This window comes from Clinocottus analis, unplaced genomic scaffold (assembly GCF_023055335.1).
Source record: "Clinocottus analis isolate CAN_PGR_092001 unplaced genomic scaffold, fCliAna1.0.p SCAF_20, whole genome shotgun sequence".
Taxonomy (NCBI): Eukaryota; Metazoa; Chordata; class Actinopteri; order Perciformes; family Cottidae; genus Clinocottus; species Clinocottus analis.
Genome location: NW_027175932.1, coordinates 8,861,902 through 8,887,526, shown reverse-complemented (window position 1 = coordinate 8,887,526; position 25,625 = coordinate 8,861,902). Strand labels below are relative to the sequence as shown.

The window sequence follows — 25,625 nt, the reverse complement described above, 5'->3', positions numbered from 1 at the left end:
TTACAGTTCCCCTCCGCTTTAGCCATGAATAGTAACAAATCAGACTCTGAAACGCATGCCCGATGGTTTGTTGTGTGTACACCCCCTCCCCTTCTCTCACTAATATTAAAATGACTTCAAATCTGGTTAAGAAGATGACTAGCGGAAAGTAGTAGCATCTTTTAATGTCACCTGTGCTCTCTTTCTCTAATGCGCCTGGAATCTCGACTAACAGATTCCAGGTTTCATCCTGTTTTTTTTTTTTCTCTCCGCTTGTTAACACTCTCTGTTGCTCCGATTACCTTCATCCCTGACCCATTTTTGAATATATAAATGGCTCGATCCTCCTCCCAAGTTGTTTGTAGTTGTGACGCTTACCCGGCTGCAAGGGGAGATGCTTTTTTTTTTTTTTTTTTTTTACGCATTGCCTCCAAACACTGTATACATATGTAAGAGAGCCAGCCAGGCCCTCAGCCCTCTCCTCTTCACAGCTTTTCATACAAATGCAGTAAATAAGCTCCGGCCGTGGGGAATTGAAGGCTCCAAACAGACGAACTGACTGACATGTCACTTAGCGCTGGCTTTGGCTCTCTTCACTGCAGGCTTTCGAGCTGAAGCTGCTGGGTCTCATTGTGTGTGAGCCAAGGTCAGGCCCTCACTTTGCTGTCATCTGCATCATTTTCAACTTTTGTTACAATGTCAGACATATTATTCACGGTATATATTTTTTGTTAATATAATAGAGCCAGCAGTTTGGCGTGTATTAAACCTGGAGAGGTGATTTATGGAAAAACAAAATCCACGTACAATCAAGCCCTTTTGGGAGGGTACACTGAACGTTTGTTTGGGGCAGACACAGAGCATAAGATGTACTCTCTCGCCGGAGGGTAATGATGGAAGTCGCTCCAGGAGATAGACGGGTCCGCCGCTCTCCAGCCTACGGTCCCGCTCAAACTGCCTGCCATTCCTCATCAAGACCTAACCACTGCTTATTTACCCACACTGTGGGACTTAACTGGCACCAACTGATCAGTGATAGCACTGGAAAGCTGCTTGTTCCACCCCGATAAAAGCGGCGCCCATGAGCATATGCAGAACATGCTTTGTGGGCTAGGCGCGGCGCTTCAAGCTTGACTAGACACTAAGCTGATATTGGTTTCACGCTTGAGCCCATGGTACAAAATCTTCCAATTGAAACCCAGAGATTTGATTGTTTCTGCGTGTGCATTTATCAGAAGTTTACATGATAAATATACATTAGCCCGGTGGCTTGGCCATGCGCGGTATTGTTTCAGCGATACTATTTTTTCATGAATTCCTTTCCACCTGTTTGGACTTCATCATCCAATTCGGTGTGAACCTGATAATCATAATTTGCACAAAACTTCAAATGGCTTGTCGGGAGGTTTTGGTCATCATTTGGCTTTTTGTCAGAGAGGAAAAACTTCTTTGTTTGCACAAGTTTGAAGTGAATCCCTCTCAAATTCACTGAAATGTCATGTTTTTCTTTTCACTTTTAACATATTCTTTGTGTTAGTGGAGTGCCAACTAGCCTGCGTCTGCACCATGACATAATTCTCCAATTCAGAAGTTGAGGTCCCTGCAATGTGTGTAAAACAAACCCCCACCCTCCTCTTGGCGTAGCCCAAACTTAATTGTGTAATGCCTTGACTGCAGTCCTAAATGATATGTCATTTATCTTTCATACAAATTTTAACCAGAGGTTTTATTTTCTTAATAACCGCAGTAATTGTTCTGTCCTTGTACGGAGTGCTGTGAAGGGAGTGATCACGCTTTTGGCACATTTATCAAAGCCCAAGGAAAAAAAAAATGCAGAAAAGAGGCCCTTTTTCCTCACATAGACGAACTAAGTGTGCGACAGAGTGATACATTTTCTTGTTAGGAGAAATTACATCCACTAACTTGAGCTACTTCAGCATGAAATTGAAAAAGAAGCATTCCTTGTGAATTTCCATTCTTGATTCAATGAAAGATGTAGATTAGCCCTTTGGAAAAGGGCGGGGAGCAAGAATGAAACTAAAGAAGTATGACTCTGCTCGCGCCTGCTTGTTCTAGGAAGCGTGATATAGGATGCTGTTGGAAAAGCCTTTGTTTATGGAAGGAAAGCTCAGTCAGGCTGGTGGCAGATTAAAGAAAAAAATGTTTAACATCTCTCTCTCCCCTTCTCTCTCTCTCTCTCTCTCTCTCTCTCTCTCTCTCTCTCTCTTTGTCTCTGTTTGTGTGTACGTGGTATACATTTATGTATTCACTCAAAAAACATATGTATTTTCACGTTTTTTATCACTGAGACTCTCCAAGCCTCTCCGCCGACCTTACCCCAGTCACAATCTGTGCTTGAGATAGCTCCCCTCTCGTCTTCTCTTTCTCACTTTTCGCACATACAAACACACACACACACACACACACATACACAGACACACATTTCACCAGCGTCTTGCAGCCTGTTCTGGTGGTGGTGGTGGTGGTGGTGGGGTGGAACACTGATTGATAGACGCTGGGTGTCAGAGTGGAAGGCAGATAACTATATCTCCTACAGCTCACTTAAAGGTCAAACACACATCGCTGTAATTGGAATATTCACAAGACAACCACCAAGGTACCATGCAGGGTGGAGGGAAGAAAGGGAGGAGGCGCAGCACAGGAAAGGATAGGTGTTACATAAGCAAAGCCACAGAGAGGAGAGGGGAGGGGGGGGGGGGGGGGGTGGACGTGGTCCATCCGTCGGCCCCTCCACAGGCAGATGGCGTGGCTATTTATTGAGATGATCTTTCGGGGGGGAAGTGCGACATTCATTGAAAGATATGCCACCCGCAATGGAGAGCAATGCTCATTGAGGTGACTTAGGGCTGATGGCAAGACAAAGTGGCCACATAAAGTTGTTTAAACTGTGTAATGGCCATTATGTAAAGCCATAAACAGTTGTGTGACTGTTAATGGCCATCTATAAGCTTAAAATAATTGTCTGAATGAATGAACATATTGGAGAATGTCCTATTTACAGAGTACGTTTGGTTAAGTGAGTGTCACCACAGCTGCAGGACAGATCAAGCTGTCGCTGTGCAGTGGGTGAGGTGAGGTCATTTTACAGCTAAGGTCAGGGTGCTCTCTCATCGACCCCAGAACAACAGAGTAACAATTAGACTCAGCACTTAACCTGAGCTCGGCAAGACGAGCCAGACAGACACTCATACTATTGACCTGCAACAGCAGAGCCCCCAAGACACGATCTGATGGACACACACACACACACACACACACACACACACACACACATGCACAGTTTGTGTGGATTTTAAATGACATCAGCCCCTTTTTTTAGTCAATTTCATTGTTATAAATATAGATGACGGTGACGCTCGGTAGCTTTCCTGTTTTCCTTAATCATTGTTTTGTGTTCCCCTGTAGGCTTTGAGTGTATATGTGATTCATCAGAGGTTTAATGAAGGGTAAACACACTTAAATGCAGTTTACCTACCCAGGACGCAGCAACCTTTTATTTACCGCTATGCACACATTTGTGTCAGCACATTCATCTCTCCTGCCGCATCTATTGGTATCGGCGTTGTGCACAAAACAAGCTCCTCCACGGCTTGTTGTCTGGTGCCACTGTCAGATTGCTCGTCGCCTCTGGCCATGTTTTTGGAGTGGGAGCCTCTTAATAAGGCCTTGTCAACAAAGACAGACACGAGCTCTATGAAAAACAACTTCATTCTGTGTCTCATCCGCTGGCAAGAATGGTGAGAAAGCCCTAGTTTGTGCCGACATACAGCTGTTTTTTTTTTATTTTTATACAGTGTCGTACTCCCAGTGTGCTGCAGCATGTTACTTCACGATATCACAATGTTCACTTACACTGACAATGTGTCAGTGTTAAGCTAATCAGTGTGCTATGTATTTATAAGCAGCTATAGGGCTAAGCAATTGAGATCTTCTTCTCATCCCGCAATTCCAAGTTTTTTTCCGCTTGGCTCGGCCCCCTTTTTTCCAAATGAACTACGGCTGGCTTGAATGCAACATTTGATATCAGGTATTCATCCCGCTGTGTGACCTCCACTCGCCTGGAACTGTGAAAAGGAGAGGGATCATAATCACCTGAAGGGGAAATCAAGCGCTTCAGGGGAGAGAAAGAGTGTGTTATGGAGAGGAAATGTGTGTATTTGTGTTTTTTGTGTGACTGCAGGGTTGGAGAGAGAGAGAGAGAGAGGAGGGGGCTGCACAGTCGAACACTCGTACCTCACACCAGCTTTGCTGTTGCAAAGGGAACACTTGACCACACACACACACACACACACACATACACACACACTGCCCACCTCAAACAAACACACCGCCCTTCTTCCTCCCACACAAATACCTTCGCCGATCTCTTCTCCGTCTCTATTTTTCTTCCCCTCTGTCTCTTTTTGATAATATTTTGTTGGTAGCTCTCAGTCGTGGGGCTCTAAAAGGCAGCAGCAGATATAAAGAGCGTTGCTGAATGAACTCGCTGTCACCTTTTCTACAGGTAGCGATACGGCACAGGTCAAAGTCGAGGCTTTGCTGGAGCCAGCAGCAGAGACGGGGTAATGGGGGCGCAGTGGGGTAACATGAATTGAAGTAATGAGGCATGGAGGAGATGGGCTGAGACAATAGACAGAAGAATGGCTGAAGAACAGAACCAGTTGTGACATCTGTATGACTAATAGGCCGATAAGCTAGCATTCTGTATGTTAAGTCACGACACATGTCAGATTATTTTAGAAATAAGTATTGTCAGGTCTTTCTAACCTGATAAAAAATTGTCAAAATGATGTGTTTTTTTTTTTCTCAAGTAGCTGAGAACAATTACGCTCCTTTGCTTCAACAGATAGAATATTGTGTTTGCACATGTCCATGGTGATACCAGCAGGAGGCGGGATGTCGGTGAGCGACAGCAGGCCTCGCTCGTTGTTATTGCTGGCGCGGCCTCCCAACCTCTCAGCAGACGCGTACATATGGGCACGTATGCACATATATTCAACTCCCTCTCACAGACATAAACACACACTTTATCTGTGATAGGCAAAACAGACCGGTGTTTTGTTTACGTATGGGGGAGGGGGGGGGGGGAAAGCGTGATGTTGAGGTTACACAATGGAGCTCGACATCCCCAAGCCCCTCCCACCGCCGCCACCACTCGCCTCTCTCCGACGCCAGCTTTCTTCCTGGGGAAGGAGCGAGCAAATTCATCTCGTCAATCCTCCCGGGAGGGTGTAGCTATGCAGCTCTGTTTACTGTGGCAGAAAGTTAATATAAATTTTCATCAGTGGGGGAAGTTTACACATATGATTCTATTTGTCCTTCATTATTAGCACCTGAGTCTGAGGCTGGGTAGGCATAATTGTCTACAGACACAGGCCAAATAGATGCAAGGGAAAGGCAAATAAGCACACCCCAAAATAATTTGATGCTTGTGTGTTACAATCCTCCACCCAAGGAATTCTTAATCTAGAGAATCAATAAACAAGGGGTGAGCGACGTGGGAGAGAGGGGTAAGAGAGACAGAAGGATGAGAGGAAGAAATGAATAATGTGATATGAGCTATGAGGGGGAGGAGGAAGGTGGAGAGAGAGCGAGAGAAGTGGAGTTGAATTGAAAGTGCAGTGAAGAGGTGGGAAGGAGTTGAAGAGAGCAAGCAATCAATATGGAAGGTTTTCTTCCCAAACACCGATTATCCACTTTAGAACACACAAAAAAAAAGAGAGCCCACAACAGTAAATGAACACAAGACAGATTCTCATTTTGGGATGAACTGCGTTATAGGTCGAGCCGGTGGAAGCTGAAGTAGCTGAACGTGGTGAGATAGAGGTAGCAGCGTGGGACACAGGAGCCCATTGTTCTGCTGGATAGCTTTTACCTCCGTCCTGAGGCCCGAGCAGATTCTCCACGGACCTCTCCCTCCCTCGCTCACTGCAGACTGTTGATTTATTGAGTCATACATTAAAATGCTCATTACTCCTACATACTTTCCAAATTCCCCCTTTTCTCCCTTCATTCTCTCTCTCTCTCTGGTTTCTCTCTTTTCGTTCTATTTTCTCACGAGAGCACCGTCTGAGAAATCACCCCGTAGGTTTCTGTTGGGAAATTGCATTCTGGGGGCTCGCTTGCTGCTTTGCGAGCAGTTATTGGAGCCGGATAATCCACAGTTGAGTAATAGCGAGGGGGCCTAGGTGAGGCTGATGCGCGGCTGATTTTGATACTGTCATATACTTGTCAATCAAGTCAGTACACTCTGTAATGGACCCTTTTTAAGCCAACATATTCTATTTGTTGGTACTTCCATATTAGCGTCAGCGTTCAGCATTTCCTTTTGCGTTCAAATCGTATCTCAGTCATTTTTTTAAATTATTATTTCATTTCCAAGTACTAACCCAAGCAAAGGTGACTGAACCCAGGTGTGTATTGTGCTCTGTGTGGGTTTGTGGAGGAGATGGAGGAGTCTGGAGTCATTGTTGAGGCACCGGTGCGTCATCGCCAGTTCTGACCTTTTTATAAAAGGACAGGAGTCTCTCCGAGATCTTTTCCTGTGGCCGAGTTTCTTCAGGTGAAGGAGCTCACTCGCAACAGTAGAGCCTGATGCACATCAAGCGTAGACCTGATTTTTATCCCAAAGAAATTATAATCCAGTGAGTTTAAAACTTGTTTTCATAAACTCTGGGCCCCACTTTTGTATTCAGACATTGCATGGGGCGACTTCTCCTTCTCCCCTTCTCTTCTGCTCTCATTTGTCTATCCTCTCCAACCAGCCCCTCCAAATCCGTATCCATCCATCCATCTGCCCTGAATCCACTTATATAAGAAGATAGGGTGTAAATATTTTGGTGTGGAGTGTCAGCGCGTATCTCCCCCGCCAGCGGGCCAGCAGCCTCAGTCCAATCAGCCATGTTTGTTTGTTCAGCTTAAACTGTTTGTGCCTTGTTTTCCGTGGCATACGACTCCCTCCAGCTTGAATAAAGTGTCACACTTTTTCCTTCCCCCCCTCTTTCGCCGTCTGTGTTTCCTGGAAGCGAAGATAGATAAGCCTGCTGATGCGTGTGTGTGTGTTGTGTGTGTGTGTGCGGGAGTTGTCAAAGCTGTCAGCATGACTGGAGTTGTTCTGGCCTACAGCCTGGTGTTGAACAGCAGCCCTTTACCACAACAAACACACACCAAACTAAACATCTGCTCTGCACACCACTGTAAGACCGCGTTGCCCCGATGCGACCCATTTCCTGGTGATCAACAATTGCAACGCCGTGTTTCCAGCTACTTTCTGGAACATGTTGTGAAGACGCACCTGTTGAGGGCAGCTTCATTTCACCGCAGTGTAATCAGCGCAATATGGGCTCTATCCCCCTCATCACAACGGCTCCCAATGTGACCTACGCCAGGAAGCGATCTGGACTGTCCAAACACAATGTCACAGCCCCTCACATATATCCAATTCCAATGTCATGGCCGCATCGCGTGCATGCTCCAGGTGGATTTGAAAGAGTGACATCCTTGGATGGATGGCTTATTTCTCGCACGCACCCCCACTCCGCCATGTGTGCAAATAAGCAATCGGGAGATTTGTAATGGTTTGGCTCAGTATTGCAGGACCTGCTAATGTATTTCATGCTTGTTTAAGATCTTTGCATGCTCCTCACAAAGGTGCATTGTGAGAGGTGTTCCTTATTACCCTGCTCTGTACAAAGTCTAAACACCGGGGCTGTCGGGGAGACTGGGGGATAGTGGGAAGGAGGGATGAATGGATGGCTGATATGTGTGTGTGTGTGTTTTTTTTTTCTTCTCTCTTCTCCTCTCTGTCAGTCTCTTCTCACTCTCTCCCTTTCTCCCTCTCCAGTGATCTCTGCATGCCTATTAATGTAGCAGAGGAATGCCTGTGTAAACATTCTTGTTTCTCAGTCCGCTTCGCATAATAGTTGCCTGTATCGCCTTTCTCCTGACCTCACTATCTGAAACCAATTACACCAGATCCATTTGGGCTGAATCTTATTTTCATAAGGATCCCCGTGTCCCCGTGGTCTTGGTCGCTCTGTGTGTTATTTTCCCTCTTATTTTTTCTTTTTTTTCTTCCTCTTTTCCAACCTCAGTGATGGATATCAACATCAAATATGCCTCTGAGTGCCTTGTTATTTATATAGCGGGGCCTGGCTCTCTTTCTCTCCGTCTGGCTTTCTCTCTCATTCTGAAGAATGTGTCACATTGTGCTGTTTATACAATGTGTGCATTAATAGACCGGCGATGTCATTTTTTCTTGCATAGCAACGCAGGTTAAATAGGCGGTGCGCCTGCACTCGGCTGTGTTTTTGTGTCCGCTCCGGCAGCTCTTCAGCAAACTTTTGATGACTTTCCTTGGCATGTTGTGCTTTTTTGTGTGTGTGTGTGTGTGTGTGTGTGTGTGTGTATGTGTGTGTGTGTGCTTCGAGATGAGCTCCAGCTTGCCATCTCTGTGGAGTGGAAAGTGGGTGGCACAAATTGGTGCTTTTTACTGTAATGGCTGAATACTCAGAGCCAGTGTAAGTGAGCGGACAGGACTTTTTATTTATTTATTTTCTCTCTCTCTCTCTCTCTCTCTCTCTCTCTCTCTCTCTCTCTCCCTCTCCCTCTCCCTTACCTTCCACACCGTCACAGACTCTCTTAATAAAAATGGCTAACCCCCACTTCCACCGAGGAAGTGACAGGTAGTCTCAGGCATGACGAGCCACTCTGGAAAAGTTAGGCCGGTGTTGATAAGGTCTGTGTTATGTTTGGAGGAGTACGCTTTATGCAGTCTGAGCAGACCTTCTTTTCTAATAAGCCGCATGTAGTTGATCTCTCTGCTTCACCCCTGTGTGTCACCTCTCATATCCGCACCTCCCTCGATATTTACCCTGCATGGATATTGGAAGTGCAGTTAAAAAACATCTCTTTCTTTGTACCCCTGACCGTGTGTAATATATCGCACGGCTCTCTTGACTTTGGATATAACATAGCGAGTAGTTATTGATTCACACATGGACAAACATTTCCTCCTGACGGCTACCTTGGCCTGCGCTCATAGTGGAGCCTTACTCTCCAACGGGACTCAATACACCTTATAATTGCTTTGATTCACCAATCATGGGGAGATTAATTAGGCCCCGTGTTTTTTAATTAGCTGAGCGATTGGCTGCTTTCAAGGAATTTGTTTTGTCTTTTCGCCGTCAGTGACAGGAAGCCGCGGAAGAGTCGAGCAGTGTTTGATTCCCCGTCCATTTTGGGAGGAGAAAAAAAAGTCCACACGCAACGAAGCGTCGCCCGTCTGCTGCAGGTGTCGATGCGTATGGGTGCTTTTAATGTGCGCCACCACAGGCAACCCTGTGTGTGTGTGTGTGTGTGTGTGTGTGTGTGTGTGTGTGTGTGTGTGTGTGTGTTCTGAAGAAAAGCCATGGCTCAGCTTACAGATGTCACATTACACACACACACACATACACACAAACCGGTGGCGACTAGGCTCCTCTTACCAAGGAGACAGATCAATGCAGTTAGGACCCAGTTCCAGTGTAATGTGTTTGTTTACTTTAGTTCAGAAAGCCTGGCTCCTCCTGAGCACCCAGACAGACAGACCCCCTCCCTCTGCACCACCACGTCAAGCACCACCCCCACTCCACCCCCCCTCCACCCCCACAGCTCTGTCTTTTCATAATTGATCAGGAGGTGGCTGCGTTCCCCAAGGGGTAAAGACATGGCAACTTTTTTTTTTTTTTCCCCTCCTTCTTATTTTTTCTACGCTCTCCCTCTCTCCCCCTCCGTCTTCTCGTCTTGTTTGCTCAGGATCTCAATGTACTAGTTCAAACATTGTTCCCACCAGCTGGCAGAGCTGCGCCATATGCAACGCCCTGTCAAGGCAGCTGTTGTCATGGATACTGGCAAGCGCCAGGAAATAAAATGAGCACCCCCTGATTCCTGAGGAAGTGTCACTCTCCATCTGAGTTTTTTTTTAAATTTTTATTTATTTTTTCTTATGTCTCGCATTTCCCTCAGTCGTCCCCTTCTTTTTTCCTCCTCCTCCGAAAAAAAAAAAAAAAAAAGAGAGGAAACACCTGTGAAGTTGTTGTGTTGTGTGCATATGTGTTTTTCCTCTCCCACTTGATGCTCGTGGGCCTGAAGAATACAAGGTGTACGGCTGTGTGGAGCGGCAGCGGTAGTAGCAGCTGTGCACAATGTTCTTTTCTGCCAGACTCTTTCATCCATCTGCTCTTGAAGAATCGGAGTGAAGCTGCTAGCCCAGCTGCCGCCGTACCTGTGAAGCCGGAGCTCGCTGCTCGCGCGCGTTTCGGCACACACAAGCGGGCGGGGAGGGACCTTAAATCCCATCGAACCCCAGAGAAATAAATTACGCCACATCCCAGCCTCTCTGATCCGTAGCATCATGTCTGGCAAACACATCAAGCGGCGTTGATGACAAATTTTACAATTTACAAATGTGAATTTTCTAAATTTTCCTCTTTTTTTTCTTCTTCCAAATGTAAACAGCTGAGAACTAATCAACCATCAGACAGCAAAAGGTCTCCTTCTCTATGTACCCGCTCCATGTTTCTACTCATCTACCAGCCATCCCTTGCTCATGAGCATCCGTGGTGTGAAACCTGGGCTGCTGGTTAATTCACTCTAAATCTGATGTTGATTTTGTCAACTTTAATTACAGCTCCCAGGGACACTTCACATGGCGCTGCCTCTACTTCAAATTGATATTATGAATATGCAAATGTCGTGGTAATTTGCCGAGAGAAGTGGGTATTTCAGTTGAGCACACACTAGACAGGTCAATTCTACTGACGCTCTGTCTTTTTCTTTTTTTGTTTTGTTCAACCCCCCCCCCCACCCCTCCTCCACCTTCTTCATGATCACAGCTCTGTGAATTGTTACTAAAACGTATCTCCAGCGTTGTGTTAAGCACGCCGGAATGTGTTGTGGGAAATACCGGGTGATTTATGACAGGGTTTTCACTCAGGAATGACTGTTTTGTCTCTGAAAATGTGAATTATCTCCGCTGTCCGCCTCAGGAAATGTAATAGTTTATTTAGTCTCTCCCCCCCCTCATCCCCTCCTCCCCATCTTTCTTCCTCCCTTTTTTCACACCGTCTTTTGTCTTGTGTTCTTTTCTTCCCAGGCCCTACAAGTAGCGAGGCAATTACTCTTGCAGCAACCAGGCAGTGGCCTGAAATCTCCAAAGAGCCACGACAAGCAGCGTCCACTGCAGGTAAAGCAGCTCCCCGTCTAATCTCTTAAGTCCATCCATAATACATGCTCCTCCTCCGAAAAAGAAGATTTCCTCTGTTCCACAAGTGTGTTTGATTTGCCGACGCAATCCTCGGACCTGCCATTTGAATCCCAAAGCTGGACATGCCGGTCCCCAGGAAGCTAAGCGCCGCATAGATACAAGAAAAACACAACACAGAGAGCAAAGCTTCAAGTATACATTTCATTTGTCAGTGAGGCCTCCATCAAACTGGACAATAATTAATACGCAAAGTATACATCCAAAGGTTCAGCGGTAGTATGACTGATTTGGTCTGTATGCTTTTCTACAACAGGTCCTCAGCATCCAGTGGTTAGTTATTATTTGAAAGACATGTCCGCCTGACTAGTCTGTTCCACAGACAGCTAATTTTAACTGCCTGTCATCTTCACTCTTCACAACTAATTTGCCTTATTGATTCATAGAGCTGTCTATTTCTGTTGTCAGTGATTTGGAAAAGGTCACACGTGTACACATATGCACGCTCACACACACACACACACAAGTTGCACAGTTGCACACCGACACCACAGTCACACATATCTACACAATAACACATCCTCTTTCTTCCCGGTGTTAATATTTCCTCACACTAGCGAGTCCTTTCATTCTGCTCGCTTCAAAGTCAACAAGAAAGTTAGTTGCTTTCCCCGACCCACATTGTGTAAGGCCCCTTGACATCTGCTCCTATGTTTTTATTATTAGTATATATATATTTTTAATATTTCATTTATTTTTAGCCGTTTTCAAATTGAAGTGTGGGAGTTTGTGCCCTCCACTCAGCTAATAAGTACTATCAAGGAGCAATGGTTTAACTCATTAGGGGCTCTGTGCATTTCATTAATGTCAGGGAAATTGGCGTTAACCTCACCCGTTGATATTCTCAGAGAGTCTAACAATGGCGACACCTTCAATTGGAGTCACACCCCTGTGTACCTAATTACGTAGTGGCGAAGAGATAAGGTTGGCAAAGACTCGGTCGTGCTTTCGCATTTAAATAATTCAACTCAACCCCATCAAGAGTGTTAATATTACTGGTATATTCACACATAATGGCAACGGAAATATAAACGTGTTTTTTTTTAAAGGGTGTTTATTTATTTGTCTGTATATTTCTTATCCATTTAGCTGTGAGGGAGGGAGGGGAGGGGGGGGGATCTCTCTGTAGCTTATTGTTGGGGTCCATTGCACTTCTTCTATTTGAGCTTCTGTATGCCAGAGCGAATTGATTCAAACAAATGGGATCCTGATCTACAAATGCCTGCATAGTCACCAAGTACAATACATACATGGCAGGAGGAACAATATTGGTTGAGTGCAGTGGGGGTACATGATAACCGTCAGCCCATGTCCAAGCCCCTGTCTCTAATAACACCAGCAGATGGTAAATATTGAATATTTACATTTGCTTACTCCATCCTTGCCTCGCGTTGGCGATATGAATCAATATGAATCAGAGGGCCTTTGCCGATCGGCCTGTCCTCAGCTCCCAACTAATCCATCTGTTGATCCAGCCTTTATTAACATCCTCACCTCTTTGTCCCAAAAAGTCTCCATGCAAGAGCGCCAATGGAGAGACACTGCCAACTCCCTGCAATGCTACACACTAGCAAACAGGGCTCAGTGCATTCTGGGCCAAGATCCTTTCTACAGTGGGAAGATGCTGCCACGTGCCCTTGAATCCGCTCATTTCAAATGACATTTTAGCCTTAATACTCCATTGTGCAAATAGCAGAGAAACTCAAACTTGATTAAAAAGCCTTGTTTTGCTATTCTTATTGTTCTATTTCTTCCCTCCAGTTGTCTTGAGGGAATTTACACAATACAGCTGCATTATTTACCTGGATTATGAAGCCACAATGGGTGCTGTAGTGCAATATTTTATTAGCGTCACGGCTTGATAAGAGTGAATAGCAATCAAGCTGCATGTTTTCCACCAGAGGAATCAGGCGCATTGATCCCCTTGTATGATTAGCAAAGTAGAAAGTGGGAAAGGGATTAATATTACCATGACATCCTGCTTATGGTAGAGATACTGATAAATCCTCTGCCAGTCTTTTTTTACTCTTGTTCGCCCATCTTTGGTATTTAAGAGCGGGAAATGATCCATAGATCATGGCATGTAAATTATTTAGTACACAAGCATCTAAGTGCCTCAGCTTGCAGTTTTAATTACGCGTATTAGCGGCTAAAGGCTCTCGCCTGACTAATTCTATCTGCTCGCTCATCGCTGCTTCTCAGGAGTTGATGATGCGGAGGCAGGCAGCTCTGGCATTCGCATGCACACATACACACACACACACACACGCGCGCACACACACATGTGTAAAAAACAGTCTCACAAACACACATACAAACACACACACAAGCTGCTTCTCCACATTTGCGTAATGTGACAGGTCTATTATTACACAGTAAGCCCATGGGAGCACTCAATAAACACCTATTTCTCCCTGTAAATCCCCCTGCCTCCGCCATGCTGCTTACACGGCTCTCCCAAGGCACACAACACCCTCTCGTCTCCGCTCCTCTCTGTGGCAATATCCCCTCTCTGAAAGGCATTTATACACTGACATTTGGAATACAAATAAAGAAACGCGGACAAGGAGAGGCGGAGAGGATTACAGTGGCCTATGAGTCTGACAGTTGTTTCGCTGGCGCACATAATGCATCGACGCATAGCCCGCACTCAAACACCGGCACAATGCAACTTAAAGTTGCTCCATCGCCAGAAGTGACTCGGTGCAACACTTGTTTGTTCGCGGCTCAGGACGGGACCGGGTTTAAAGCGGCTTAGCGCCATGTTTTTTAGGAATTGCTCAAGATTAATACGAATATCCAACTAAATAAACTGCAGGCGGGCAAAAACTCAACCGACTGTCCCACCACATCTGCTCTTAACATGGCATCCCGAGGCTCCCATTGTGGCACACCCACCACCTCTATATGTCAGGGGGCACATATAAAACAGCCAGAATGACCCGCCCCCACCTCCCTGACAGTGTGAAGGTACCCCATGACCCCCTCTTCCCCGTCGTTAACATCCAATTCAAAACCTGCGACCGCTGCTTGTCCCCCTTTCACACTATCACGCTGTGAATACCTTTTTACAAGACTAATAACCTCAGCCCCATCTGTGCTCTGCTCTAACTATGAATGTTTAAATGTGTTATACTTAAGGTTTTTACGGTTTGTGTGTGCTTCGGGAGAGATGTTGGCTTAGCCCTGTATTCTGTAATTCGGCAGCTTCCTGCCCGGGCCAGTCAGATTGGCTGTGGGCACTGGGCCATCCGAGGAAGTGTCACACTTTTAAAGGTCAGGTCCACGCGTTCTTGCCACTGAGCGAATATCACCTCGATAGCAGAACTCATCTGCTTATTGGCTTTCATCCGGAACACACACAGATGCAGGGGGAAAAGGGCTGCGACGCCAGACTCGAGTATAGGTTAGCTGACTCCGACGTGCGTGGCTAAAGGATTGTAGTTCACATTTACATTTATGAATATATCTTTCCACTGCATCCCCTCTGGTTGGATCTGGAAAAAAAAGAGAGAAATTATCACTGCGGAAGGTAAAAAAGAGAGATGGGGGGGGGGGATATTATGTTATTCATGAGGAAAACTTCTGTTGACTCTGAGAGAAAGAGAGAAAAAAACGTCAGCACATTTTAACTCAAACACCCTTGGTTACTGCTTTTGTAACCACAAAACAAGATATATTTTTTTCTCTCTTTTCCCATCTCCCCCCTCCACCCCCACCCCCCTTTGCATTTACAACACCTACAGGACAAGATTGCTAAATTGCGAGGACAGAGCAGGTTCATCATTGTGATGCAAAAGAAGTTGAAATGCAACCCCAAGGCGAGGTAGCTGAGTTTGGGGGATGAAGAGAAAGTGAGAGGGAGGGAAGGATAAAAAAAAAAAAAAAGTATCTCAGACCTTTGATGTAGCAGCAACAAATTTACCTTGTGACAGAAGATACATGGGTGCAATAAACGAGTTATACCAGGCCTTACACATGCAATCAGATGATTCCGGCCAGGGTGTTAATTGGATCCTAACCGGCAGATCTGATACGCCTGGGCCCCGGTGGTGAGGGGGAAAGCCTTTCCAAGTGATGAACTATAATTCACTGAGCTGCTTGAAGCACTTGTAATTTACTGTGTGTCACTGATGAAGAGGCTGATCCAGTGGAGGCCATATTACCTGCAACATCAGAAGGAAGTGTCCCCCCTCCTCTTCTCTCTCTCTCTCTCTCTCTCTCTCTCTCTCTCTCTCTCTCTCTCTCTCTCTCTCTCTCTCTCTCTCTCTCTCTCTCTCTCTCACACTTTCTTTCTATTCCAGCACACTCCTGCACTTTCTTTTATAATTCTCTCCCCCTCTATCTGTCGCTCCCATTTCCTCTTGAAAGATGTGCACCTGCAGGGAGGAATCAGTCGGGAGTGAATTGTGCCAGTTTAATGATAAAGGGGGAACAATTTGTACTGATAATGACACAAACAATGTGCACAAGGGATGTCACACAGCTCCGATGTTGTACACTACATTCCGGGGCTTAATCAATGACTATCTGCATGTAGAGATAAATCAATATGGAAATTGCGCTAAGCCTGTCCCAATCTCCTCAGGCTTTTTTATTAGAGGCTTTTGCATGATGGGTATTTATGTTATGATAAATTGCACTTCCCATGCACTGCTGCCAAACCGCTATGGAAATTGATTTTGGGAAAACATTCCGTAATCTACTTAGCTTCAGTCCTGACAATCTAGAGTATCGATCTCCCTAAGCTGAAGACACGACATGTGCTTGAGTGTGTGGCTCCGATGTGATTTTTTTTTTTTTTTTACACGGCAAACACACGTGTACTTCTTGCAGACCGCACACTTGAACTTCACTGCGAGGCGCCCGCCAGGCGAGCTGCCCTCTAGCTTTGGTGGTCCTCGAATGGAGAGTCCCGGCTATCAATAATCGGGTGGCCATATTTGTCAGTAATTGGCTCTTAAATGAGCAGTGTCAGCTGAAAGGGAGTTGAGAGGTCATGAGTCCACAAGCTATGAGGGGGGTCTGAGTTTGAGCCCCCTGGGATGCTTGGGAGATTGAGATGAAATATAGGGTGGGGGAGGAGAGGGGGGGAGGGTTACTCCCTTTTTTCTCTGGATTTCTTTCTCGCTCTTCCTGTGTGTGTGTGTGAAAGGAAGCTAGTGGTTTAATTAGCCGTGATTCTCCCTGCCAAGGATCCACAGTAATTACCGACTAGGACCCTTCCATTTCTCATTGCAGTTATCTTCAGCAGTGTCTGTAGAGCAGCTTAGTCCCGCGTCCAGTGCTACACAGGAGCAACCTCTGTCGTTGATAACCGCCCCGCGCTCGCTGCCCCTGCGATGTTTATGGCCGACATCTAATCACTAGTCTCCCCCCCCACCCCACCCTCCTGCTTATTACTGCTAAGTGATTCGTACAGAAGGAAATCAAATAAAAGGAATTCCTCTCTGCTGGACTTTAATTGTTTAAGTTTGAACTCTGGAACACCACTTATCTCCTGCTTTAGGTAATTTGACTCATAAAAACTCATTGCTGTGAAGATAAAGTGCCACACGGCAGAGTGGGTGTAATTTCTGCATGTGTATTTGTCCACGAGTCCAGATAGCAAGAAGAGGCAGAAAGCTGTGTTAGCTCGGTGTGGTGTTTTCCATTTAATGGCCGAATGCCCGGTTAGATCAAACATAACGAGAGACTCGGGTGCCAGCTTTGCCTGGAAGAGATACCTGAGCTCTCCGTGGAAGAGCTTGACCTTTCGCGAGGCATTGGACAGGCTGGTTACAGCCTGCGGGTGTGACAAGAGTGGTGTAATGATCTGCTTGTTCTGGTGAGGGCCCCACCAGTGTTTTCACATCAGGAGCCAATTTAAAGGTCCTTTGTTTTGCTCCCCAACTTTGAGGGCAAACCACACGGCTTCAAAGTTTATGTCAATAGCGCTCATCGTTCTCTTTAAGTTCAAGGCACATAAGCAAATGAGGGCTAGAACGGTAAACACAGTTAAAAATATGTTTTTCTCTACAAAGAAGGGGTTACATTCAAATGACTTCATTTGGCAAAGAGTACCCTTTCCGTCTAATTGTTCTCTATTAAAAACAGGAGAAGCACCTTCTCTGTTATTAAGTTCCCCAGTGGCCACATCACCTGCAGCTAATTTAAACCATTTAATAAATCCCATCAATATATTCCCTTTTTTTTGTGCTGGAGTTGGAAATATACCCTTTTTGGATTACAATGCAACAGAGGCACAGTATCATGCTTCCTCTTCTATAAGGGAGTCTTCTCACGGCGCGCGGATGTTTACGCCACTGCCATCGTCTGGTAAATGCTCATTAATTTTATCCCTCCGTGGCAAAATCATTTCTAGGAGAGGCAATTCAGCCGCCTGTTCCTTTCAATTCACCGCTCACGTCAATCAAGACCTCGTGCGGCATCCTGCAAAATGGAGGTGTTATATTCCTGCAATTATCATGTCATATACTCGAAAATGTAAATGAACGTGTGTGTAAAATTAAATTTATGGGTTGTCAGTGAAGAATAAGAACCAGGAGAGCAATTACTTATCTGCTTTCATCTTGGAGCCTCCGATACGTCAAGCAGAAAAGTATGCAGTTAAACGCTGGAATTAGCATTGTGCTGCACTTCACAATGGACGTGGGCCAGTGCCTTTTCTCCCCTCTCTCTCCTCCTCCTGCCTTTTCTCCCTTGTCCTTCCCCTCTTTTTGTTTGGAGCACTGGTGAAATGAAGATGATTATCAGCCATAATGTCTCTGAAAAGCTCATGAAAGTGGAAAAAGGAACTTCCCAAAAATCATAACCAGGTTGTTTCCTGTTATTTTTATTTTTTTTCATTGTTTGGTTTTACTCTTTGGTGTGGAAATCTGACATCATTCATTAACAGGTATCTGACTATAAATGTGTGTATTTCACAACTTGCACAATGATGAAACCGCGTGATGTAGAATTTAGACTTAATTCCACTTTATATATGCGTGTGCATACGTTGGTGTTAAATCCTACATGTCTAAGCCTGCATCTCTTTTGTGAACCAAAACATCTTTGTGCTCGCATCCAATTAATAGTCTTAATGAGTGCATCACTCATGTTGTTTCTCAGCTGCACTCGTCCCATTGTCACGGCATCCAACACAAAACCAGGAGTGACTGCGGGGGTAATTACTTACCTAGCAAATGTACCTTTAAGGGTTAATAACATTGAAGGTGTAAGCACAGCATTTGCATAATTACACACGGACTGTTTAATTTGCAACTTTTTGACGGCTTTTGTTCAGCACTTCGCTTATTGGGAATGCGTTTTCTTGTGGCACTCTTGCATAGAGGAGTCCAGAGAAGAAAAGAGATGTACCACAACATCCTCCTCCTCCTCCGCCTCCTCCTCCTCGTCCTCCTCCACCACCTCTCCCACCTTAGATGGAGTCCCTTCTCTCTAAGACCCTAATGAACAATGGAGGCAGGATTTGTTTGAATATGAATATGAATGTGCAGCGGGGCCGGCTGGAAGTTGACCTTCAGCTGTGATTTTCAGTTCATCAGGATTAGTCAAGGCGGGCGATCAGGAGCCACTAATGCATAATGACTTCTAAAATGAAAAATGTGTAGTGACCATGCAAATGTCTCGGCTAATCAAAGAGGGGGGAAAACCTGGGGAGGGGCAGGGGGGGCGGATAGGCATTGAGGAGAGGCGAGCTAAACAAGGACGTGTCAAGGCCTGACAGAGAGAGGGAGGGAGGAGAGACATGCATGGAAAGTAATCAAGGCAGCTTGATTAGCCGGCGATGAGGACGGGGATGTCTTATTGGCCCCTTGACACACCATATAGGCTGGCTACTGTCATGGCAGCTCCACGCCAAACACTGTCGCAATTAACGTCAGCGAAGGTGCTGCTCCATGTTGATATTTTAATTGTGTTGTAAAGCTTGTGGTTCAGGACTCTTCGTTGACCGGATACTGCCACGGGCTGTAAAAAAAGAAAAAGAAAACGGTTGTGTTAATGCAGTACTAATAGTATAGGACTGTGCTATAAGATGATTAAATTACATTTCAAAGGTCATATGGAGAAGGTGATGCGAGCCACTTCAATCAGGCTAGTGAAGTGTGCGTATATAAGGACAATCAACTGGAAAAGCGTCACTCAATTGTGCTGATTTTTATTTTCCAAAGCGACACCAAAAAAGTCAACAACATTTAACGCAGTATTTTCTTTTCCCGACCAAAAAGTTGTTGAATTTTTAAGCAGCCACAAGGAGCTGAAACTCCATAATGTGGCTGTTAGCCCACACTCCCCTGTTAGAATGTGTGCACGCTGCACACAATCAAAGTGCGGAGAGAAACGCATCCTTTGTCTATTGATCTGCTGCCTCTGAAGTTGCTTGCGCTGCCGTCTTAGAAGAATTTGGCAGAAACACAGGATATGTATCTTTGTTTTGTTTTGGTGAAGTTCTCTTACTGCAGTTTGACGGCTCATATTTTAATGATTAGCTCCCTAAAAGTGACATACATTTTTCAAAATGGCATGTCGGCAGGGAGCTAGACAGCTTTTGGCTGCTTTTGTGAGAATATAAAACAAAAAAAACCTCACCGCAGAAGGCACCCAGTAAAGAAACTGCCCTCGACATAAACAGAAGTGTCCGTGTCTTCTTTTTTTTATCCTTTTTTTTATTTTTTACATATATCCATCCCCTCCAACATAAATTAATACTAAGGGTGAAGCCCCGACCCACCTCATCATGCCGCTGATGTGTCCACTTCATCAGTGTAGTTTTAATCAACTTTCTAGTTGTGCATTCATGCTGTTTCACCATCGCAGCGCTGATAGGCACGCTAAAGTGGGGGAGTTCAAGGGTCCTGCTAATTAAGGTCTACGTCTATTTAAATCCTCTACTTTTCCCTGCGGGGTGGAGGCAGAGCAAAATAATATGTGCAACACAAAGGCACAGCACCCATCTGTCCTTCAGCATCTCCTCTAGGCTGCCAAGCGTCACGGCCATGGGAGGCCTGCTCTCCCTACCTCTAAGTCACCAATTACTACACTCCCAGTAGAGCCATGCCAGTAGGCCTGACGCACCTCTCTAATGCTCTATTTTTCCCCACTTCCTCATCCTCGTTTTTTTACACTCCCCTCCATCCATTTGACGCCTATCCTTTCATTGTTTACCCTCCTCTCCACTTCACATCCCATGCGTCTCCTGGTCGTCACCCCTTCACATCTGCCTGACGTTCTCTCTCTCTCTCTCTCTCTCTCTCTCTCTCTCTCTCATCCTCCCTGTCCAGGTACCAGTGTCAGTGGCCATGATGAGTCCCCAGGTGATCACGCCGCAACAGATGCAGCAGATCCTCCAGCAGCAGGTGCTCTCCCCCCAGCAGCTCCAGGCTCTGCTCCAACAGCAGCAGGCTGTAATGCTGCAGCAGGTACAGACACTCACCTTTACATGCGTGCATGCATGCATGCACGCACACGTTTTGGCACCACCTGGATGCAAGCCGTGCAACCCGTCACATCAACACACGTGTCCTTCTGAAGGGGCACTCAGACATTCACTTCCACTGACACGGAGAGACGCATGCATATCCACAATCTAGACCTACAATTACACCGTACTTCATTTAATCCTTAAAACACCGTCATTGGGTGTTTTGTTGTTGTTGTTGTTGTTGTTGTTGTGTTGTGTGTGCAACCACGCCCATGAGCGCACTATAGCCCTGCACACCCCTGAGTCACTCCGGTGTATCGCAGACACCGGGTCGCTCACAGCCGCGCGTCCTTGACACGCTTACCAAGAGGAATCTGGAACTGACGTACTTGTTCACGTCACCTCTAATTAACTGTCTCTCGTGAGTCGCCGGTTCAATTCCCTGACAAGCATCCATCAGGGACTGGGAGAGTAGGGCACAGTTGGGTTGAGCACCAGGAGCTGAATGATAGATGACGGATGATGTAATATTTGGAATCAGCTCGAGAAAGCACACACTTGGCACAGTCTGGTGTCAGAGTTGAAATGCATTTGTCATTTATTGATTTGATTAAGGGAAGGAGAATTGTTTAATTAAGAGTGTCAGTCATTCTGATTATTCCTCTTCATTAAGAGCACCCAGACTCTGGATTTAGTTTTCAGTACAGCGGAGCGTGCCTCAGCACTGCCTCTTTTCCACAGCAACCCGAGGTACTTAACATTTCCAGTTTGCATATTTCGTACATGGTCAGTCGTAACACAGCAGTTAGGATCCATAATCCTAAATCACAGGGTCACAACCTGTCCTCAGTTAGTATAGAGTGAAGTTATATTATTGATTTATGTTGATTAAGTGACTACAGCCAGAGTTACAAAACAAGCTCCAAGGGTTTAACATTACTGTCTGTAAAATCATATGGATATTTATATGGCAGCTGGCAGGGATTAGGACCATGTAGTCCATTGGACTTTCATGGACTCCTCTTTCAGGCCAAAAAGCCATCTTGAGGATCATATGAAATAAAACTGAAATCACTGCGTAAATAGCTGTCACAGTACGTGTGCTAAAGGAATCAGTTCAATGGAGAAAACCTGTTCCTCAGAGGGTTCGTTCTGTTTATTTCAGCCAGTCCAAAGGAAGCCAGCGCACTCTGGCAGCCAAATGCGTAGTTAGGATGATGAATTGTTGCCCTCTACACAACTGGGGGACTATTAAAAGTCCATATTGAGAGGACTGTGAAAGACGGCAAGGATACAAATGCCAAAAGCAGTAGAAGATGTTATTTATAATGTGAAACAGTAAATGCATAACCAACATGTGAAGTCCAGCTGGAGTGCAGGCTTAGGAGTAAATGTCTTCTTAATTATTAGGGATCTACTTAAAGGTTGTTGTTGGGTTTTTTTGAAAGAAAATCAATTAGAAATAGTAATACATGCCCACATTGGCATAAAGGCTGGTATATCTCTTAGAAAAATGTAATTAAAACAAATAAATCTGAGAGCAACCCTGCTCCATGGCCTGTGAATAAAGTAGCATAGTTTAGGGTTACACTGCACTTAAGGCGGTTTAGAGATGTGTACTTGATATATGGATTTACCCATTATCTTACACTTAACTCTTTCTCTAACTGTGTGTGTGTGTGTGTGTGTGTGTGTGTGTGTGTGTGTGTGTGTGTGTGTGTGTGTGTGTGTGTGTGTGTGTGTGTCTACAGCAACACCTGCAGGAGTTTTATAAGAAACAACAGGAGCAGCTTCATCTGCAGCTCCTCCAGCAGCAGCACCCTGGCAAGCAGGCTAAAGAGGTAGGTGTCCAACATGCACACTTATTGACACCTAGGATTTTTTTCTACAAAACCCCCTAAATATGTTTTGAGGGGGAAATGTGATAATAAACACTTGTTTATATTGAAGTCTGTCAAGGTGTTCCCATTTCGTCAACCAAAAGCAGACTTTTCCTTTCGCCTCTTCACTCCAGATGACGAGTTTCTTGGCTTTTATTTGAACAAAATCAACTTTGTTAATTTGTTATTAGTGAGTAGAAGAACCACAAGCACTCACGCACCACTAATGAACTGTTTCAAGTGACGTTCACACACACGCAAACACACACACACACACACACACACACGCTCGCTCACTCGCTTGCTGACTTAAAGGGTCCTCGGTCCAACTCCTTAATGAAGTGTTCCTGCGAACGTACAAACACACGCATTGCCGCTAAAGTTACAGCGCACGGCGCCCATAAATCACGTTGACAGGCAGCCCGGTCGACGGACACGGCTCCGTCTCGTTCTCTCCGGCTATCGGAGAGGAAGAGACGAGCAAGAGACGAGCAAGAGACGAGCAAGACGGCCTCAGCAACATTTGTGCCGTCGCGTTTGAGCGTCACGCGGTGCTGAACCTTGAGAGGCCGTCCAGGGCCACATCTAGGCAACACTGTGCATGTGGAAGCAGTTAAATTGATCGGAAAAAAAAGGGTATCACACAACACACACTCTGCCTTTCTCTCTGTGTGTGTAGCACCTCTCCGTGTCTCCTCATTATGCTGCCCCGACAGGAAGCTGCAACCGACCTCCCGGCGGCTTTGTTTCTGTTTGGATTCGTGAATAGAGTTTTTCAGGGGCCCCGCCATCAAATATGGAATAGAAATTGCTCCCTTATTTCTCTTGAGGCAGGGCGGGGGTGGGTGGGGTGGACAAACTGCCTTCCTCCATCACTCCATTATGCAGCCTGTTTTCCAGTGAGCGCATCACAAGTTTTACCCCCCCCACCCCCCTTTCAAATGCTTTTGAACATCCACCGTGATAGGAACATACAGAAACACCTGAGCATACCATGCTGTATGCACATGCATATGTGGAGAGGAGAACAAATACTGACAAACATCAGAAACATAGCCGAAATATGACCTCTGAGCTAGAAAGACACAGTCCATCAAATCTAATAGTGTGCACTTATAGCCAATTACTACCTGAGTTTTCATATTCCGAGCTTTTTGTTTCCCCCTAAAATCCACTCCCTCTCCGACTTGTTTTGCCGCGGTCACTGAGTTTGATGTTTTTCATTTTGTTGTTGTTTTTGTTTTGCACAGGGCTTACGCAATGGGCTGTCTGGCCCAGCGATAAACAACTCTGTGAGGCAGCGAGGAGAGCGGAACATGGGGAGGCAGGGGGAGGTGTGTGTAGGGGGGGGTGCGGGGGACGGGCGTTGGGCATGTGTGTGCATATGTGTGTGTTTGCACTTGTGCCTGTGCATTCACACGCATGTGATGCTGTAAATCTCTCATTCTGCCAGCTCCCTCTGGCCACATAAGCTGTAACAGACCATCAGTGAAGGCGAGACAATTAACTATCAGGGGTGTTGGAGGGGGTTGTGGGATGGGGGATTATACCAGAGGCTTAGTATCATACACAATCACAAGCCACATACACTGATGGGCTTGAGAGCTGGTATATCAGCACAGCTTTGTGTCTGTTTGTGTGTGTGTGTGTGTGTGTGTGTGTGTGTGTGTGTGTGTGTGTGTGTGTGTGTGTGTGTGTGTGTGTGTGTGTGTGTGTGTGTGTGTGTGTGTGTGTGTGCGCGTGCATGTGTGTGTGCTCACAGACATGGCCACACAAAGAGAGGAGAATGCAACAACACTGTGGTACAGCCCCCAAAAAACAAAAAACTGGAGGGAAGACTAAGTGAGCCCAGGCAGAGAGGTAGAGCATGCGGGCAGACCGAAGTAGAGGCAGGGAGGTGTAGCTAAGGTCACGGCGAGGCGAGTGAGTGCAGGCTCTCCACACAGCGCAAAATGCCGCTCCGTCTTCTCTCTCCTCTTCCACTCCCCAGTTGTTAATTTGTCTGTAATTTTGTTTCCCTCCCTCCTCTTCCCTTCGCTCCTCTCTTGCTCCTCTCCTACTCCTCCTCTTCCTCCTCCTCCTCCTCCTCCTCCTCCTCCTCTCTATAGCAACAGCAGCAGCAGCAGCAGCTGGCCGCCCAGCAGCTCGTCTTCCAGCAGCAGCTCCTGCAGATGCAGCAGCTCCAGCAGCAGCAGCACCTGCTCAACATGCAGCGGCAGGGCCTGCTCTCGCTGCCCGGGCCCGCGCCCGGCCAGGCCGCCCTGCCCGGACAAACCCTGCCCCAGCAAGGTAAGAGGAAGAGGAAGAGGAGGACCGGAAGGGGTGGGGTGGGAGAGGGAGGTGGGGGGTGTAGTGGGAGGAGAGAAAGCAGTCGTGTTATAGTCTGGAGCATGTGACTTGCAACAGTGGTGGTCACATGCTTCCTGTGTTTAGCCCGCAGGTGTAAGTTTCTGTTTCCTGCCTTCCCCCTGTCACATCTCCACGCCTGTCCCGTTCTGTCTTCTTCTGTCTTTCCATCATGCCTGTTTTAGTTTTTCTCATTGGTATGCACCTGAGTTGCCCCTGCGCTATCTCTAAGTATGTCTGTATGTCTGCTTGCCCCTCATTGGTATGCTCTTCTAGCATCCACTTTGTCCCTAACTCTCCACATGATCGTTTTGTTTAGTCTTCCATTCTTCCTATCTCTCTCTTCTTGTCTGATTGTGGCTTTCTTTGTCTACTTCTGTTTCTCTCTCAGCTCTGCTCTGCCTATGTTTGTGTTTGTTGTTTTTCCATCTCCGTTTCTATTCCCCCGCTCCCCAACCCCCTCCTTCTTTTCCCCGGTTGTTGTTGTTGGTGTTGTTGTTTACTGCCTTCAGTGAGAGCCAGCGAGAGGAGAAAGAATAAAAGGACAGAGGGAGAGAGGGAGGGTGGGGGGGGGGGGGAGCAGGCTCCATTTTCTTCTGCTGAGCCAAGTAAACACCTATGTTTGTTGTTTACCGCCAAAATGGCGCTGTTGGAAAACACCAGGCAGGGA

The 25,625-nt window shown here is 46.1% G+C and overlaps 1 protein-coding gene across 4 annotated transcripts in view; it reads left to right on the top strand.

Moving 5' to 3' along the window:
- foxp2 (forkhead box P2) overlaps positions 1-25,625 on the top strand; it is a 103,066-nt gene that overhangs the window by 48,870 nt on the left and 28,571 nt on the right. For all 4 annotated transcript variants that reach the window (XM_068586353.1, XM_068586350.1, XM_068586354.1 and 1 more), the window contains 4 exons: positions 11,135-11,224; positions 20,590-20,727; positions 22,481-22,570; positions 24,718-24,898. In XM_068586353.1, the coding sequence (XP_068442454.1) occupies positions 20,608-20,727; positions 22,481-22,570; positions 24,718-24,898 (391 nt within the window). In that variant the 5' untranslated portion in view covers positions 11,135-11,224; positions 20,590-20,607. The remainder of the gene's footprint in view (positions 1-11,134; positions 11,225-20,589; positions 20,728-22,480; positions 22,571-24,717; positions 24,899-25,625) is intronic.